General features: G+C 36.5%; 4 protein-coding genes across 4 annotated transcripts in view; 3 read left to right on the top strand and 1 right to left on the bottom strand.

Annotated features, from left to right (window-relative positions):
- Positions 1-554: 554 nt before the first annotated feature.
- Positions 555-1,554, top strand: CBG00611 (the record flags this gene model as incomplete). Its single annotated transcript, XM_045241940.1, has 2 exons — positions 555-930; positions 1,505-1,554. 2 exons carry the CDS (start codon positions 555-557, stop codon positions 1,552-1,554), a joined length of 426 nt encoding a protein of 141 aa, XP_045091616.1.
- A 2,481-nt stretch (positions 1,555-4,035) lies between these two features.
- CBG25506 lies at positions 4,036-5,590 on the top strand (the record flags this gene model as incomplete). Its single annotated transcript, XM_045241939.1, has 2 exons — positions 4,036-4,135; positions 5,247-5,590. The coding sequence occupies 2 exons, from the start codon at positions 4,036-4,038 to the stop codon at positions 5,588-5,590; spliced, it is 444 nt and encodes a 147-aa protein (XP_045097949.1).
- Positions 5,591-7,244: 1,654 nt separating this feature from the next.
- The window catches only part of CBG00613, a gene marked incomplete at both ends in the record, with an annotated part of 28,321 nt that continues 18,815 nt past the window's right edge, over positions 7,245-16,750 (top strand). The window contains 6 exons of the mRNA XM_045241938.1: positions 7,245-7,308; positions 7,452-7,567; positions 9,127-9,294; positions 10,727-10,864; positions 10,915-11,004; positions 11,367-11,557. Of these exons, the coding sequence (XP_045091615.1) occupies positions 7,245-7,308; positions 7,452-7,567; positions 9,127-9,294; positions 10,727-10,864; positions 10,915-11,004; positions 11,367-11,557 (767 nt within the window). The remainder of the gene's footprint in view (positions 7,309-7,451; positions 7,568-9,126; positions 9,295-10,726; positions 10,865-10,914; positions 11,005-11,366; positions 11,558-16,750) is intronic.
- Positions 11,979-14,293, bottom strand: CBG00614 (the record flags this gene model as incomplete). The annotated part of the gene is made up of 7 exons (XM_002630158.1): positions 11,979-12,122; positions 12,257-12,371; positions 12,422-12,537; positions 12,615-12,779; positions 13,740-13,834; positions 14,056-14,166; positions 14,224-14,293. The coding sequence occupies 7 exons, from the start codon at positions 14,291-14,293 to the stop codon at positions 11,979-11,981; spliced, it is 816 nt and encodes a 271-aa protein (XP_002630204.1).

Raw genomic sequence — 16,750 nt, 5'->3', positions numbered from 1 at the left:
AAACTTTGAGCTCAATTATATCGCGTTCTTCAAACGATATCAACCAATTTTTACTGGGAAACTGCTTGTCATAATATCACCAATATTTTATCAATTGACAGATTTTTTGATACCTATTGAAGGAACCAAGATAATTGAGCTCAAAGTTAGGTGGTATTCTATTGGAGGAAATACGATATTCTAACATTCAAACCCGAATATTTCATTTCCGGTGAATCATATCAAAAATGTGTCAACTGGCAAACTGTTTGTCATGATATCACTAACATTTTATCAGTTGACAGATTTTTTCTTCCACACGGAATGAGATATATGGTCTCAAATTTGATATTTTGGGTGGGCTTATATTAGATAATACGGTATTCTAGCATTCAAGTCTCGGAAAATTTTGGACGTCAAAATTGGTTTTTTAAACGAAATCATTTTCACCGAGCTAGTAAACTTTCCTAGAAGTTGTTTCTCTCAAGATTCCTACCATTCAATTATCTGCTCATCCTACATATTTTTGACTTCCTCGTTTTTTCCTGTCTCCCGAAATAACCCTACAATTCCAGATGCTAACCCCCACCTTCCACACTAACCCATCATGTCTTCTTCAAAAAGCGAAATCCGAAGAAGTCGCTCCCTCAACATCTTCTAACAACAGCAGTACCACCACTCCACCTCTCCATCGTCGTGCACTAATTCGTCAATGCGCATCCGTGGAGCCGCTTCAAGCGGAGCCCGCGTCTCCAAAACGTCTTCGTCCCAGAAGTCGTTTGGAGAACTTGCGAAACTTTCTCCCGAAACATTTGCGAAGTGTCACTGTGTCGCCGAGTAAAATTCGTAGCGAAACGATGCACAGTTTACACAATTTGCATAGTATTACTGTAGCTACGGTAGCCGAGCCGGGAATGTTGAAGAAGAGCATCAGCGAGTTTGTTATTGGGTGTAAGTTTTTAAATATTTTTGTTGTGGACTTTTTCGATCTGATTAGATCCTGTATTACTGTATATTTGCTTTTTAAACTGCCGCCATTTTTACTACGATTTTCTCGAATATTTTGCCATATTGAAATTAAAAAAAAAAATACTCCGGAGTACCATAACTCTGAATTTTCGAAACCCGAACGTTTGGAACCTTCTAAAAAAATTTCTTATAACATTTCAAAATTCTTTTTTTTTTAGATTCCCTGAGAATTCCAAATCACTGTAAAACCTGTAATAGAGGGGCCCTCGCACTGTCTAGTTTGACATTAATTATCTCGGTTTCTGTAAGAGATATAAACAATGTGTCAACTTATAAAATGTTTGTGAAATTATGATAAAAAATCAATCAATTAACACCTTTTTAATATCATTGACTGGGATCGAGATATATTTACTCAAAGTTAAAAGTCAGGGGTCCTTCTATTACAGGTTTACGGTAGCTCCAATCTGAAATTCCGTTTTTTTTTGTACTGGGAACTTCAGATTCTTCAAAAAGCAAAACATTTTATTTTCAAAATTTTGAATGCAAATTCCAGACCCTGCCAATTCATTTTCGGCAAAATTTCTGAACAAAAATTCCTTTTAGTAGTTTTTTCAGCGATTTCTGAATCCATCTGCTCAATTTTTTTGTGTGTCTATTTTCTTAATCTACAGTAATCCCGCGCGGTTCTCCTTTTGAACTTTTTTTCTTTCCTAATCCGAATACTTTGTCCCTTTTCAACGTTCATAATTCATTTTCTTCGTTTTCTCCAAACTCCTTTTTTTACCTAATTCCTTTCCTTTTCCAGCTAATTAGTTCCTCTTTTTTCATCTCCAAAATAACTTTTTTGGAGAAAAAAAAATAAAAAAAGAGAAAAAAAATTCCGGAAAGATAACAATGAGTGTTTTCTCTCAAAAAAAAAATAGAAAAGACGGGATTTTACTCAAAAGCGAAAAAGCGAAAAGATCACAAAAAAATTTATGTCAGATATCGTACGTATCGAATTTCAAATCTAGGTACTTCCTTTCGTCTTCTCCACAGATTGCTCAGTTTGTTTCGCGCCGAAGTACCTAACAGCAGCACTTTTGCTCTCCCGACAGGAGTGAGCTCAACTATTTTTCAAGCCAATTTTTTTGAGTCTTTTTTGGTCTAGAAGGGAGAACGCAGAAAAACGAGACTGTCTGATTTGTCTGCGTCTCTTAACGATGAGATATGCATTCTGAAACAATTTAACTTATCTAAAAGTTAACGGATTTTTTAAATTCCGAATTATTTTTTGCTGGGTACAGTACCGGACCAAAACCTACCATACTTTTACATTTTCAGCTATAGTTTTGTAATTGACAACTTTTTTGAACAAACCTAACCAACCGAGATGAACCGTTTAAAACCAACCAGGTTCCGAAAATTGCAGAATTAGCATTCATATCTTATTTGGATGAACATGCACAGAAAATTTGTCATTTACAAAAATGAAGCTCTATTTTTGTTTAATATACTCTGATAATTTCAAACAGATCAAAAAGTTCGAAAACAGTTTGTTTCAGGAATCCAAAGTTAGCTATTTTTCACTGAAAAACTGAAAATTCTGTTTTTTTTTTCAATAGTAGTTCGGACCTGTACAAGCACCTTAAAATTGAGTTCATCAAATTTTTATCATTTTTGGTAACAACTTTTTGATGAATTTCCCCTAGTGTAGCTTACCATAAGACCTGCAATAGAAACTTCTCCACACTGTCAAGTTTGAGCTCAAATATCTCAATTCCTTTGCAAGATATCAAAAATGTGTCAACTGATGAAACACTTCTGACATTATGATAAACACTTTATCAGTGGACATCTTTCTCATATCTTTAACAGGAACCGAGATAAATTGACTCAACATTTAAAGTTAGGGAGCCCTTCAATTACAGGTTATACAGCATAAGAGACGCAGAGAAATAAGACATTCTCTCTTGTACCTTCCTTCTCTGATTGTTCACACTAATCCTATACCATAAGTGCTGTTTCTTATTAACTGCCACTTCCAATGAGTACTCCTCTACAGTAACCCGATATCATTTGCATACATAGAGGAATCCCTAGACCACCCCAGCTGATGACGTTCCAAAAAAAGATATTTTCGCTTGAAAAATCGTAAAAACCTTTTCATCTTCGTCTCAAAAAGTGACATCTCCTGTTCCTCTTCTTTTCGCAAAAATAAGATGAATGTTTCGTCTCCAGATTTAGGACATGTAATTTTCCTTCATCTTTCTTTCTTTTTTTTTTGACGTCTTCTGAAATTCTTCGCCATCTCTGAATTGGCTCATTTCCTGTGTTGGTTTGGCCACCCCAATATGGCCCCATTTCTGAAGAATCGTATCAAATTTCTGGAAAGAAGACGAAGCGGAAGATGTGAAAGACGAAGAGTCATATCTGAAGACAAACATTAAAAATAGGAAGAAGAAGAAGAATTGGATCCCACCCGTCATTTATGCACTTCTCACTTTTTGTGGAAATTTTTGAATTTCGATAAAATCGGTCAATTTTTATAAATTTTGATAACGTGAAAAACATTTCTTGCGATCGAAAAAACGACTTAAATTTCTCTCCAATTTCAGGGAAAATGTTAATTTTAGAACCTAGAAAATTAGCTAAAATGTACAGTTTTTTTTCTGAAAATTTGAAACCGTGAAACCTGTAACAGAAGGGCCCTTAACTTTTAAGTTTGAGCCTATTTTTCTGGGTTCCTGTCAAAGACATAAAGAAGTTGTCAACTAATAAAATGTTTGTGATATTATGATAAACAATTTATCAGTTGACGGATTTTTGATATCTTTCACAGGAAGCAAAATAATTAAGGTCGAACTTGATAGTGTGGAACTTTTCTTTTACATTTTAATGGTAATTTTTTAATCGATGTTTTGTTCCAATTAACGTATTTTTAGGTCATTAAAATTGCAAGTACCTGAATTTAGGATTTTTTTTTTCAGTTTTTCGCAAAAAAAACAACTGAACCTTCTCTGATCTTACTATCTTCTAACACCATTCTTTATTGCTCACTTCCTCTTCTCGCCTGAATTCTCACTTTCCCCCTCAAGTTACAGTATGACATCACTACTCACCGCTTCGTATCACTCACTTCGGGCAAAATCGCCGATAGGTGATCTTCTACCCGGACTCAGACCATCCACGTCGACAGCATTGAGTAGGTGGAGGACCCCTTTTGTTTCTGGACATTCCGAAAATTCCTAAAATCTCATTCCTTATCGTACCTGCCAATTACCATGAATTTTGATTGGCGCGCGGTTTCCATGGTGATAATTTTAATGGGGGTTTTTTTGAGAATTCTTCTCGAAAAAGTATTTTGGCTCCACCCATTTACACGCCTACATAAAACTGCTACCTGATAAAAAACCTTTGATAAAAAAGCGACTATTCTTTCTTGATATTTCTAAAGTACCAGAATGGCAGATTCTAAGAAATTGTGTAAGTTTTTTGCTCTGAAACATGATTGCTTATCAGTCCGATTGGGAGCCCAGCCCATGTGGCTCTAGATGAGAATCTAAACAAATTCGGACTATAGGATCAGAGGTAATAAAGGATTTATCCCTTATCATTCTCCTAACCATTTAATAGGAATGGGAGCCACACCGTGTCCGTAATTGATCGGTTCCCGATAAGGCCTGCCTGTATTCGGTATGTTTTTTATATGATAAAGTTTAGATTAACAAAAATACTCTTCAAAGGACCTAATAGAAAACCTAAAGAACTCGATTTGAACCCCTCTCCCTCCAATCAAGGAATCCTCTTGGAACACTGATAAGCCTAGTGATAGGCGGTGTGGTCGTATCCCTCTCTCTTTCTCTCTCTCTCTCCCCTCCATTCCCAACATCTCCCACCGAGCCGCCCGAGAACCCTTCTATTTCTCTGCCATCTCTCTTCTGATTCTTCCCGCTCTCCCGCCCTTCGCTTCTGGGATTTTTGTTTCCCGCGGGCGATGGATACAGAGAGAAGAATCGCAACGGCACATGGCGCAGCTGTCGTCAGCGAGACTGCGTCTCCTCGATTCTAGAAGGTATCAGTGGAGGCATCCTGAAGGCCCCTGGCCGCAAACCAAGGTAAAGAAACTGAGCAGAAGGAGTCACCAGCCACACATACACTCACTCGCCTCACTCCTACTCTTTCTACTCAGTTCTATTCTCTTCTTTTGTCGCGTCTTTTCTTCGAATCGCCGCTGTGATCAGTTATCGATTGATAGTTGATATCTGACATTCACATCTTCTGACCACATCTCGCCAAATGACGCGTCTATGAAGTCACTATTCTCATCTGGAGCGTCGCGCAATGCGTCCCACCAACAAAATACACCCGGTCCATCGACAGAGCGCAACAATCTGCTCACGGTTCCCGAAAGTCCGATGGCAAGGCGGCGGGAACTATCCGAGGTGTTCGAGAACTTCCGACGGAAGAGTATTTCCGAGTTATCGTTGGTTATGGATGCATTGAGAGGGTCACCATCACCAGGATCCTCACAATATATTCATCCGGAACGGGCGTCACAATCAACTGGGAATTTGAATCCGCCGCAGTCCAAAAAGGGAAGGAGGAGGCGGAAAGTGCAAAAGACATGGCAGGCCATGTCGCCTGGCAACTTTTCTAAGCAGTTGCAATTGGGTAAGAACTATGACTTGTAAATTACTGTATATTACTGTAACTCTAATTCATTCGATTCTTATATGAGTCGCTTAAAATATTAACTGTTAAAAATGGATCATTTTGTCAGATGGCGAAATGTTGCCCAAATTATTAAGCCTATTTTTTTAAAGATCGCGATTCGTGTAGATCAAAATTAGTCACTTTACTTTGTCAATCTTATTAGAATTTTGTAAAAATCAAAAATTGCTGTTAGACATCAATTTTTAAAAATTGATTTGGAAATCACAAAATGTTTGCTACAAAATGTTAGCATTTTGTCAATCGATAATATCCAAATGTCGTAAAACCTGTAAACGAAGGCCCCTTAACTTTGAAGCGATTTATCTCAATTCCTATGCAAGATATTAAAAATGTGTCAACTGATAAAACATTTCTGATGTTTTGATAAACAATTTATCAATTACCAACTTTTTGATATCTTTCACAGCAACCGAGATAAATTGGCTCAAAGTTCGGGAACCTTCCATTCCAGGTTTGAGCTAAGAGAATACATTAACCGTAATTCATGACCTTTGTTTCCAAAACGTTTTGGAACATAATGTCCCTCACTGCAACAACTTTCCCGTTGACAGCTACTGCTGCTGCGCATCACCGAATGCTCTTTTCTCTCTCTCCTGCTCATCATCATCGACACCGCAAATGTTGTAACCTAAACTTTCCGTCGTCTTTGTTTTGTCCCGGTGACATCGAGTAAAAGTGACGTAGTTTCGAAGAAGAATAAGAAGTAAAGAGGAACAGATACATAACACATAAAAATGGTCAAGAATGAGGTTAGGAGAGAGGGGTTTTCTGGTAGGACCTCTCGAAGAAACAAAGACTGCTTAGCAATGGGGAACCATTATTTTTCAAAAGTTGTAACGTTTTTAGCTTATAATTTCAAAATAAGCAACTTTTCAATGGTAAATATGAATCTGAAGAAATGTGCCAATTTTGAAACTTTGCTAAAACAAACAGATTTCCATACAAGTCAGTTTCGCATTCCCAGTGCTAGTATTATTTTTAATATTCTTATCAGTTTGTTACCCGAAACCTGTATTAGAAGGGCTCCGGTGATAGAAGGGCTTTTCTAATACAGGTTCTACGGTAGTTTTTGTTCCTTTTGTAAAAACCTACCGTCAAAAAATCTGTAATAGAAGTAGCCCCATATTTTTGATCCAATTTACCTCGGTTCCTGTCAAAGATATCAAAAAGTGGTCAACTGACTAAATATTGCTGATATCATGATAAACATTTGATCAGTTGACCACTTTTTGATATCTTGCATATAAGTTAGCTCAAATCCAACAGTGCCCTTCTATTAGAGGTTTTGCAAAGCTCGTGCCTTCCCAACCCAATGAAAATGTATTCAGTAGACATCCCCATCAATAAATCAAATCTCCTGTTTGCTCAAATAGACGATTAAAATTCAGAAAAAAAGAAGAGAGGACACCCCAACCACCGCCCAAAATGTTTATTCTCGACTCCTCCCTTCAAGATTTTTTATACGAAAAAAAGCAGAAGAAGAGGCTACCCTCATACACCAAAAGCACCATTCATAAATAGCACTCTTTTTTGTTCTGAAGAGGACATTGAAAAATATAAAATATTTCTCCAAAAACATGGGATTCCTATTCGATAGGTGTATTCAGTATTGTCGAAGGACTGTGGACAGGTACCACGAGGGTAAGCGCGAAATTTGAAATTCAAATTTTCTTGGGGAACGGGTAACTCTGGAAAAACATGCGGAAATTGAGTTTTAAAGAGAGTAAAAGATGGGGGGGGGCGTCTTTTTGAGACTTGTCTTTAAAAAACACTTATTTTTGCAGTACAAGAAGAAAAAGCGATGCAAGCAGTGCCGACAGCGCCAATTGATGCGAGCAAGTTTGTGGCGTATGTACAGGAAAGGCGCAAGAAAAGGATACTTTTCAAGGGAGAGTATTTGGTGAGTCGATTTTGATTTAATGGAAAAATTACCGTAAACCAGTATGAGAAGGGGCGGTCTGCTATCTTTCCGATGTGCCTTCGGAGGGTCCTTCTTTTAGAGGGACCCTTTGTTAAAGGGGTCCATCTAATACAGGTTTTACAGTGATTGAAAAGAACATTAAATTTTTAAAATTTTTCTATTACCTACCGCTTTCGAATACCTCGAACTTTTACAAACTTAGAAGGACTTGAAAATTAGGACCCGAATTTCATAATGCTTAGAAGTGTTGATTAAAATTAAACTAGTGAAAACAAAATACACAGAAAATTAGATTTTGATTATTTTGCTTGCTGAACTCAACCGTTTTCACCGTTGCAAACTTATAGACGCCTGAAAAAAAACGAGATTAGGGAAAAAGGACAAATCCAATTTTTCCGGGAAAAAAGCTAAATTTGAAGTCATGAAAAAGTATTCTAAAATCGTTCAATTTTTTCTGAAAATATCCAAAGGTATTAAACGAAAATAAGTCTTTGATTTTGTAAACGGATTTGAAGAAATATCCAACCTGGCGTGATAAGTGGTTCAAAACTTTGGCACTACCCTAAATGCTCTAACCCTTTATGTGCACTTTGAACTGAATTATCTCGGTTGCCATAAAAAATATCAAAATATTGTAAACTAATAAAATGTTGGTTATATTATGTTAAACATTTTATTAGTTGGAGACTTTCTCATATCGTTCACAAAAACTGAGATAATTAATCTCAAAGTGCTCGTATTGAGTAGGCTTCGGTTAGAGCATTTACGGTATAACAAACGGCATAAAATCATCCGAATGGAAATTGGCAAAAACTTTGCCAACTACAAAAATTGAGCTCTGACTTTGTTAGTATACTCTGAACTTTTCAAACAAATCGGAAAATTCTTTGTCTGGTACTGTATGTACTTTTGAAATCTTTCTTTTTCTATTTTTTTTTGACAAAACTACCAAAGCTACAAACGATCAACAAATCTCCGTTTTAGTTTTTCTCTGAAGTCGTTTCAGAAATCTCGATCTAATTTTTAACACTCTCATTTTTTGGACCAATCTCTCTTCCATGACAAATGACCCGGTTACTATAGTCGATGAGATGCTCCCCCACTCAACCTTCATCGAATGAAAAATTGTTCCGATTCATCGCCAGTGTCAAGCCTTTTCTTCAGATCCATCGTTCATTTGCTTCTTCTTTTCCTCTCCTTTTCTCTCTGTGATTAAGTGCCAAAGCCCTGTCGTCACTCACTGGATGTGCATGCTAGTTGGGGACAAAAAGAAAAAAAGGGGGATGAGCAAACGAGAGAGGGCATAAAAAATAAAACGGACGGGGGGACCTCTAACCTAGCAGTAGGACCCTCTTTGAAAAATGAATTCTAGGACAGGGAATTGAGAGGTTTCGGACTTGGAGATAGCTGAATTTACTATCACTTTCCGAAGCCAGCAACACTGAAATGACTCCTGTAATGTCTAGGTTGACCCAATTCATAAAAAAAACAATAATTGATTGTTAAATAAATTTCTTAATGTATTAAGCAATTTCCAGATGGTCAATCGCTCGATAGACAACAACAAATGCCGATGTGACGTTGGAAGCACGATGACGGATAGGAATCCGTATCCGGACACTCTTCCATACGATCATAATCGAGTGATACTTCCAAGGATAGACAACGATGAGAACTCGCATTATATAAATGCCAGTTATGTTAATGTGAGTATTGGAAAACCTTGAGTTTTTGAAAACCTTGAGGACCACCGGATTTTAAAGTTTGAGCCAATTTATCTAGCTTCCTGTAAAAGAGAATAAAAAAGATATGAAAATCAAAGATATGAAAATGTTGTCAACTAATGTTGTCAACTGTCAAAGATATGAAAATGTTGTCAACTAATAAATTGTTCATTATAATATCACAAACATTTTATCAGTTGACACATTTTTGATATCTTGCATAGGAGACAAGAAAAATCAGGCCACACTTGACAGCTCTTTTACGGTATTACATGTTTTACGGCATCTCAAAAAGCTATTAAAAATTATTCAAATGTTAAATTTTTTTTTAATTATGATAAACGAAAATGTTCAAAAGTTAACAATATTTCAATATGGCTCACACCTTGAGCAGTAGCCAAAGTAACAACGATTGAATGAAGGGGCCAATTACCGTTTATGAACCCAATCCTATATTTGAGCTTTGAACTCAATTATCTCGGCTCCTATGAGAGATATCAAGAATCTGTCAACTGATAAAATGTTTGTCATAATATCACCAACATCTTTGTAGTTTACAGATTTTTGATATCTTTCACAGAAGTTGAGATATTTAAGCTCAAGGTGCAGGGCGGTGTTAGAGCAAGGTAATAGCGGTTGAATGGAGATTAAAGTAACCTAAGAGGTGATAACCTTTGAAACTTCCGGAAAAAACGGATATTGAACACAAATCAATTGTTTTCATTTTATTTTCTCTCATGGCTTTGCCACAATACGTGTGAAATATCTCGTCCTCAATTGATAAATGACTTTTTCTCCTCAGCAGACACATGCGATCAAATAATCCCCCCTCCCTTGCTGCCCCCACTTGATTTTTTTTTGTGCTCCTCTCCTGCATCCTGCTGTCAGGTGTCTTTTTGATTGAAAACGAGCTAAAAAAAAGAACACGCAATTATTGGGGCACCAGGGGCATTTTATTACACCCCTGATGATTTTCCGGGAACAATTTATGAGGGAAGCAGGGATAAAGAGGTCAAAGAATTTTTAGTTTTTTGGGTTAGATATGGAACAATTGTTAACTAACTAACTTGCATTAATTACAATTCTTGATATCTCATCGAAAAACGGGTATAATTGGGGTTACTGTAATTGAAGCTTTCCTATACCCTATATGTTTAATTTGAGCTCAATTATCTCCGTTCCTATGAATGATATCAAAATCTGTTAGCTGATGAAATATTTCTCATGTTATCAGCTACATTTTATTAGTTAACAACTTTCTGGTTCCTTTTACGAGAACCGAGATAGTTAGGCTGAAAATTAAAGTATCCCTATTTTGAAGACAACTGCCGGCCTTTCAAAACTTAGCCGAATATTGCCGATTCTAGCACTTTTTTAAATCGGATTTTCAAAATTATCAACTTCAACTTTTCAGAGTTGGCTCAAAGATAAAGCGTACGTGGTAACGCAGGCGGTGCGGACAAAACCGATGAACGCCGAATTCTGGCGAATGGTGTGGGAGTTAGGATCCAATTGTATCGTTATGCTCACCAAAGTTTTCGATTTCATGAGGGTAATTTTGGTTTTCACTTTTTTTGGAAACTTGGAATTTTTTTTTTCCAGGTAATGTGTCTTCAATACTGGCCACAGACGAAATTTCAATTTCGAGAAATCGAAGTGGAGACGACGGAAGTGAAGACGTATTCGCACTTTGTGAGTTTTATAAACAGGATTATAAATTTTTGATTAAAATTTAGAAAAATTTACATAAAATTTGATTTAAAAATGTCAAAAAAAGAAGAAAAAATATATCAAATTCAAATATGCCTGCCCTGTCAGCTTTGACCCAATTTAAGCACTCTAGTTGAAATCGTATACACAGTATACTTGCACTTTGAGCCCGATTATCTCAATTTTTAAAGAGATATCAAAAAGTTGTCAACTAATAAAATGTTTGTGATTTTTTGATAAACATTTTATGAGTTGAAAAATTTTTGATATCTGTCACAGGAACCGAGATAAATTGTGTCAAAGATGACCGACCGGTGCAAAGCCTTGATATTATTAATTTTCAGGTGATTCGAACGTTCAAACTAACACGGAAAACGGAGGAATCCATTGAGACCCGAATAGTCAAACACTTTCATTTTACCGAATGGGAGCTCGACTCGTTTCCATACATCTCCGCATTCATTGAGCTCCGTCGGCGTGTACGTCAGTTTATGGAGAAGAGCCCAGTCGATGCTCCAATGGTTGTTCATTGCAGGTTAGTACACATTTTCAGTGATACTGTGTGAATTAGATTATAATTACTGTCGTTTTGTGATAGATATTGAGAATATTTAGTTCCCTAAAATTTATCCTAAAAATTCTCCTACCAGAGCGGAGATATCGTAAAAGCTAAGATTTTGAGCCAATTTATCTAGGTTCCCGTGAAAGATATTAAAAAGTGGTCAACATGCGAACTATTTTTGATATTATGATAAACATTGTATCAGTTGACAACTTGTTGATATCTTTGACAGGAACCACAAAAAATTGGCCCAATGTTAAAAGTAGGAGGGATCTTCCATTACAGGTTAGACGGTAATTAGGATAACAATGCCGGTAGTTGTAAAGGGCGATGCATTTAAAACATTTATTTCGTAAAAGTGGACCCGTATTTAAGAAAAAAAGTTTTAAAACAATCAATTATCAACAACACGTTTTCGGTACCGTCTCGCTGTTGAGCGACAATTAGCCAATTTGAAATCTCGGCATTGCACTTTTCGACAAGTCAACGGGATTCGAGATTTTGATTGTTTCGTGAAATCTTTCATCCAGTATTCAACCTGAAAACATTGTTTCTTTGTCTAACAACTTTGATTTTGTCCCAAATAGGCATTTTTGGTCCAATCTGTTACTCAGTGAAACCAAGCCTAAGGCTATCCAAGTTACAGGCCACACAAGGTCACCCCTTTCTCACCTGTAACCTAGTAAACTCTAGTAGATAATTAGACGCAGCGATTCCTGTCTCATCGGGACACAACCTCTTCAGAATGTATGTCGAGCATGTGTGATCGCAAAGAAGTTGACGACATCTGGAACATTCTTTTTGGCTGGTGCACCTTTGACGCATTTTATCTCAAACCTCTGTGAGTAGCCATCCTGAGTGTGTACGAGAGCTTTATAACCTCCACATCTTGGACGACAATGACGGATGAGGGCTGGCGCGGCACGAGCGTAGCATGGAAGATGTTGCAACATCTGGAGATTTATGTGTCATAAAACTTTTCTGAGCGGGGGTTGTGTGGGCTTAGGTCAAAACAAAAAACAAACCAAACCTCGGGGAAACGATTTCGGCAAACATATTCTCGAAGATTGAACTGTACAGAATAGCCGCACTCGTCGATGCATTGACTGTGTTGGTAGTCCAGCATACAGAACATTTCCAAATCTCGTTTCTCCACGACACTAGGGACGTCGATGGATCCGAATGCCATGTGGGCCTGTAGGAAAATTTATTTATTTATTTATTTATTTATTTACGATTGCAAGAATCGTGGAAAAAAAAGGAAAAAAAACATTAAAATACATGATAATCAGATTCCAACAATGAACATAGAATAATACATAGAATAGAGGACAGAGAGTAGGGCCAGAAAATTGAGCAATTGCTCTGCAGTAACTAAATCATTTTACTAAGCGCCCTATTGACGAAAAAGTGTTGCCTAATTTTTGTTTTAGCTCTTTTCCATTTGTACCTTGATTTTGATCTTGTTCGATTATTTGTGGACACTTGGAAAAAGTCAGTCTGGTTTAGACCCACTTTTCCTAAAACTTTTCCTAAAATTCGCTCTATTGAACGGTTAAACTTTGAACCGATTAACCTCGATTCCTGTTAGAGATATCAAAAAGTGCCCAACTGATAAAATGTTTCTTGTATTATGATAAACATTTTGTCAGGTAATCATTGTTTGATATCTCTTACACGAAAATAGATATATGTTCTCAAAGTTGACGGTTTGAGGTAGGTATTATATTTTTCTAGTAAATTCAAATTCACCGTTAATGCTACCATAGGGCGCTAGCCCACTTGTAAACCTACTTGTAGTTTGAGCTCAATTATCTCAATTTCTATGAGAGATATCAAAAATCTGTGAACTACAAAACTGTTGATGCTATTATAACAAACATTTTATCAGTTGACACATTCCGAATATCGCTTATAAAAATTGAGATAATTGAGCTCAAAGTTGACTGCTTGAAGCGCTGATGAAAAGAATTTTTTGATTTTTAACTTTGAGCCGTTTTATCTCGGTTACTGTAAGAGATATCAAAGCGTGGCTAGCAAATAAAATGTTGCTGATACCATGACAAACATTTTATCAGTGTGCAACTTTTTGATATCTCAAACAATAATCGAGATAATTGAGTTCAAATGTTACGGTACCAAAAAAAGCACTCACATTAACCATATCCATTCCAATATTTAGTTGATTATTACATTTTTGTAAACACTTCGCATCGTTCACCACCTCATCTCTCCGTCGGGAACCGTCCACTGCAAAAATGTATTGAATCCCTGGATACCAGATTTTCTCGCCATTTTTTTTGACGCCGTTGTATGTAAGACAACAAAAAACACAAGAAAGATTGAAATCAGAAAGAAGAAAGTGCAAGTGAAAGTGACCATTTAGATGGGTATCTTTTATGGGAAAATTCTTTTTCATCTACTTTTCAAAGTACCGTAATGACCCGGATACCCCTACAGTAATCCCTTACCTGTGCTTTTTCTGCTGGAACCTGAATCTTCCGTTGAGTCGTAGTCGTCGTCATACTGCTTTTGAATCCGAGCCAAGAAGAATCCAGTCGGGCCGCGTCTTCGGAATCGGGCTGCAAAAAATGAACAAAATTGTTTTGTTTACTTTTGTGGTTACTGTAGATTCTTACCTCTAGGCAACCTAGAATCCACGAGATCAATAACAGAGACTAGAAGAATCATGAGAAGCCATAGCTGCATCTGAAATAAAATAATGTTTAGAAGTCGTAGTGGAAATTCATTCATAAGACTTGGAGGAACAGAAGCGGTCAAGTATTCAAGGGCAACGGGAAAATTGGCGGGAAATGTAGGGGGTACTTGAACTTGAAAAAACTGTCTGAAGGACATGAAAGAAGATTTTCTGAGAAATAAATATAGAAATTTTTGAAATTGTGAGTTTGCAAAACAATAGAGCAAAATTAATAAAGGCTTCTTTGATTCAGGAAAATTGAGGCCTGTCGAACCTGGGATAAGGCTTGGTTTTTTCAAATGCTCCTAACTCGCTCCGACTAAAATATACCTTACATTTGTTAATTAGTAAAATGTAGAACATTCAATTTTGCACATTTTTTCAATTGACTATTTTTTAATAGCTACAACTTGAAAAGAGTTATGAGCTCTAGAAATGGAAAGTCGCCCTAGAGAGCGGGAGAGAGAGGGAAGGAGGGAGAGCGCGCAGAGAAATGAGAGCCTATGACTTCTCTGCGTCTTTTTCTTTCATCATTTGGAAAATCATATTTTTGAATGTTGGTACAATATGAACCTTGTTTTTTGCAAATTTTCACAATTACTCAAATTTTTGAAATTTAAAAAAAAACAAAGGTCCTCAACAAAAAATAATTTTTCGAAAATTGCCTCTAGTGGCTTCTGTCCCTCCTAATTTCAAAATTTTTTGACAGGTTCTTGTGGTCTTCAACCTTTTTTCTTCCTCTTCTTCTTTCCTCCTTTCTCAAAATTTTTCGACCGTAATTACATGTCATTCTGGGCAAAAAAATAGGTCGAGAGTAAGTAAAAGTAGAGGAACATTTTTGCAAAAAAAAATAGAAGACGAGCTAGAAAAGAGGAACAAGGGAGAGGGAAAAACTATTGATCTTGTCGAAGATAGTTATCCGAAATTCCACAACTGGTCAGTAGTAAATCAGATTGTGTATGTTGTATTTCTGTTGTATGTCTCTTTCCCGGAGAAATTATTATGTCTATATTGGAAACTGAGGCAATGAGAGGAAGCATTTTTATGCTCTATTTGGTTAGAAATCAAGAGAAAATAGTGTGTGGAGAAAGAGACACAGAGAAGTCAGAAAGTCTCGTTTCTCTGCGCGCTCTCTCCCTCTCTACTGCTTCTACTTCTAGAGATCATAACACTGTTCAAGTTGAAGCTATCAAAAAGTTGTTAACAAGTGTAATTTGAAAATTTCTACGCTTGTCATTTCGCCAATTAGCAAAGAATTGGTATATTAAATTTGAAGCGAGATTTGAAAGCTGGAGGAATACAAACTTTGGACCTCCACACCGTCAACTATGAACACTATTGTCTCGGTTCCTATGTAAGATATCACAAATGTGTAAACTCACAAAATGTTGATTATGATATCATAAACATTTTATTAGTTGACCACTTTTTGATACCTTTTACAGGAACCGAGATAAATGGGCTCAAAGTTAGGGGTCTTTCTATTACAGGTTTTTTTGCGATTTAAAAAGACATTCACCAAAAAAAAAATCTCTGCTTAGAATTAAAATGATAATAGACAAATGAAACAAAGAAACGACTCCAGAAAAGTGGGAGGAGCCTATTTCTGGAGAAAAAGGGTATCGAAACGCGGCATCTTCGGAGTCAATTGGGGGAAAAAGGGCAAGAAAAACGATTAGGAAATTTTCAACTTTCTCCCTTATTAGCAATCGTCTTCCGTATTCGGTGTGTTCAAGGAAAAATAATTATGAGATTTATGGAATCGGAGAGAGAGAGGTTTTTTGTTGATAAATGAGTTCAGAAACGAGGGTATCTAGATGGACAATATGGGCTGAAAACAGTTATAAACTTTTTTCTGGTGCCTGGAAGAGAGCGGAAAAAGCAAAACAAATGTTCAAAAATACGCAGCGCTTTCAGCTCAATTATCTCGGTTCCTATCAGAGATATAAGAAGATGAAAATTTGAAAATTTCTAACTCTGCCTCAAAATTTGTTGCAAATTGGAAAACTATGTATGCTTTACACAGAAAAAATTAACTTTAAGCAATTCGTAACTTTTTCGTGTCTGGCGGAGAGATTTTCACAGAAATTTCTTGAATACGGTACTTCACTCGTTTTTAAGGTGAATAACTTTTTTCATCAGAAATTCAGGTCAACAAAACAGATAAAATTTATTGAAAAAAAGTAAAAAAAACAACAACAAAATAATAACGTGAGATATATTTCCGTGAACCTACAGAAGCGATCCCGAGATCGCTTCTGGGAGTTTTGAAAGAAGAAGCCTGAAAAATAAATATATTAATATTTCCCGTGAACCTACAGAAGCGATCTCGAGATCGCTTCTGGGAATTTTGTAAGAGCGAAAAAACATCCAGAATCGATCTCTTGATAAATTCTGTAAGTTCACGTAAATCTGCCAATTTTCGAAAAATATCGTGAAATTTTGAAATCCACAAATTTTTCATTCTG

Source organism: Caenorhabditis briggsae (genome assembly GCF_000004555.2).
Source record: "Caenorhabditis briggsae complete genome, chrII, whole genome shotgun sequence".
In the NCBI taxonomy this organism is placed as follows: Eukaryota; Metazoa; Nematoda; class Chromadorea; order Rhabditida; family Rhabditidae; genus Caenorhabditis; species Caenorhabditis briggsae.
Note: the sequence above shows the minus strand (reverse complement) of the source record. Positions and strands in the feature narration are given on the sequence as shown.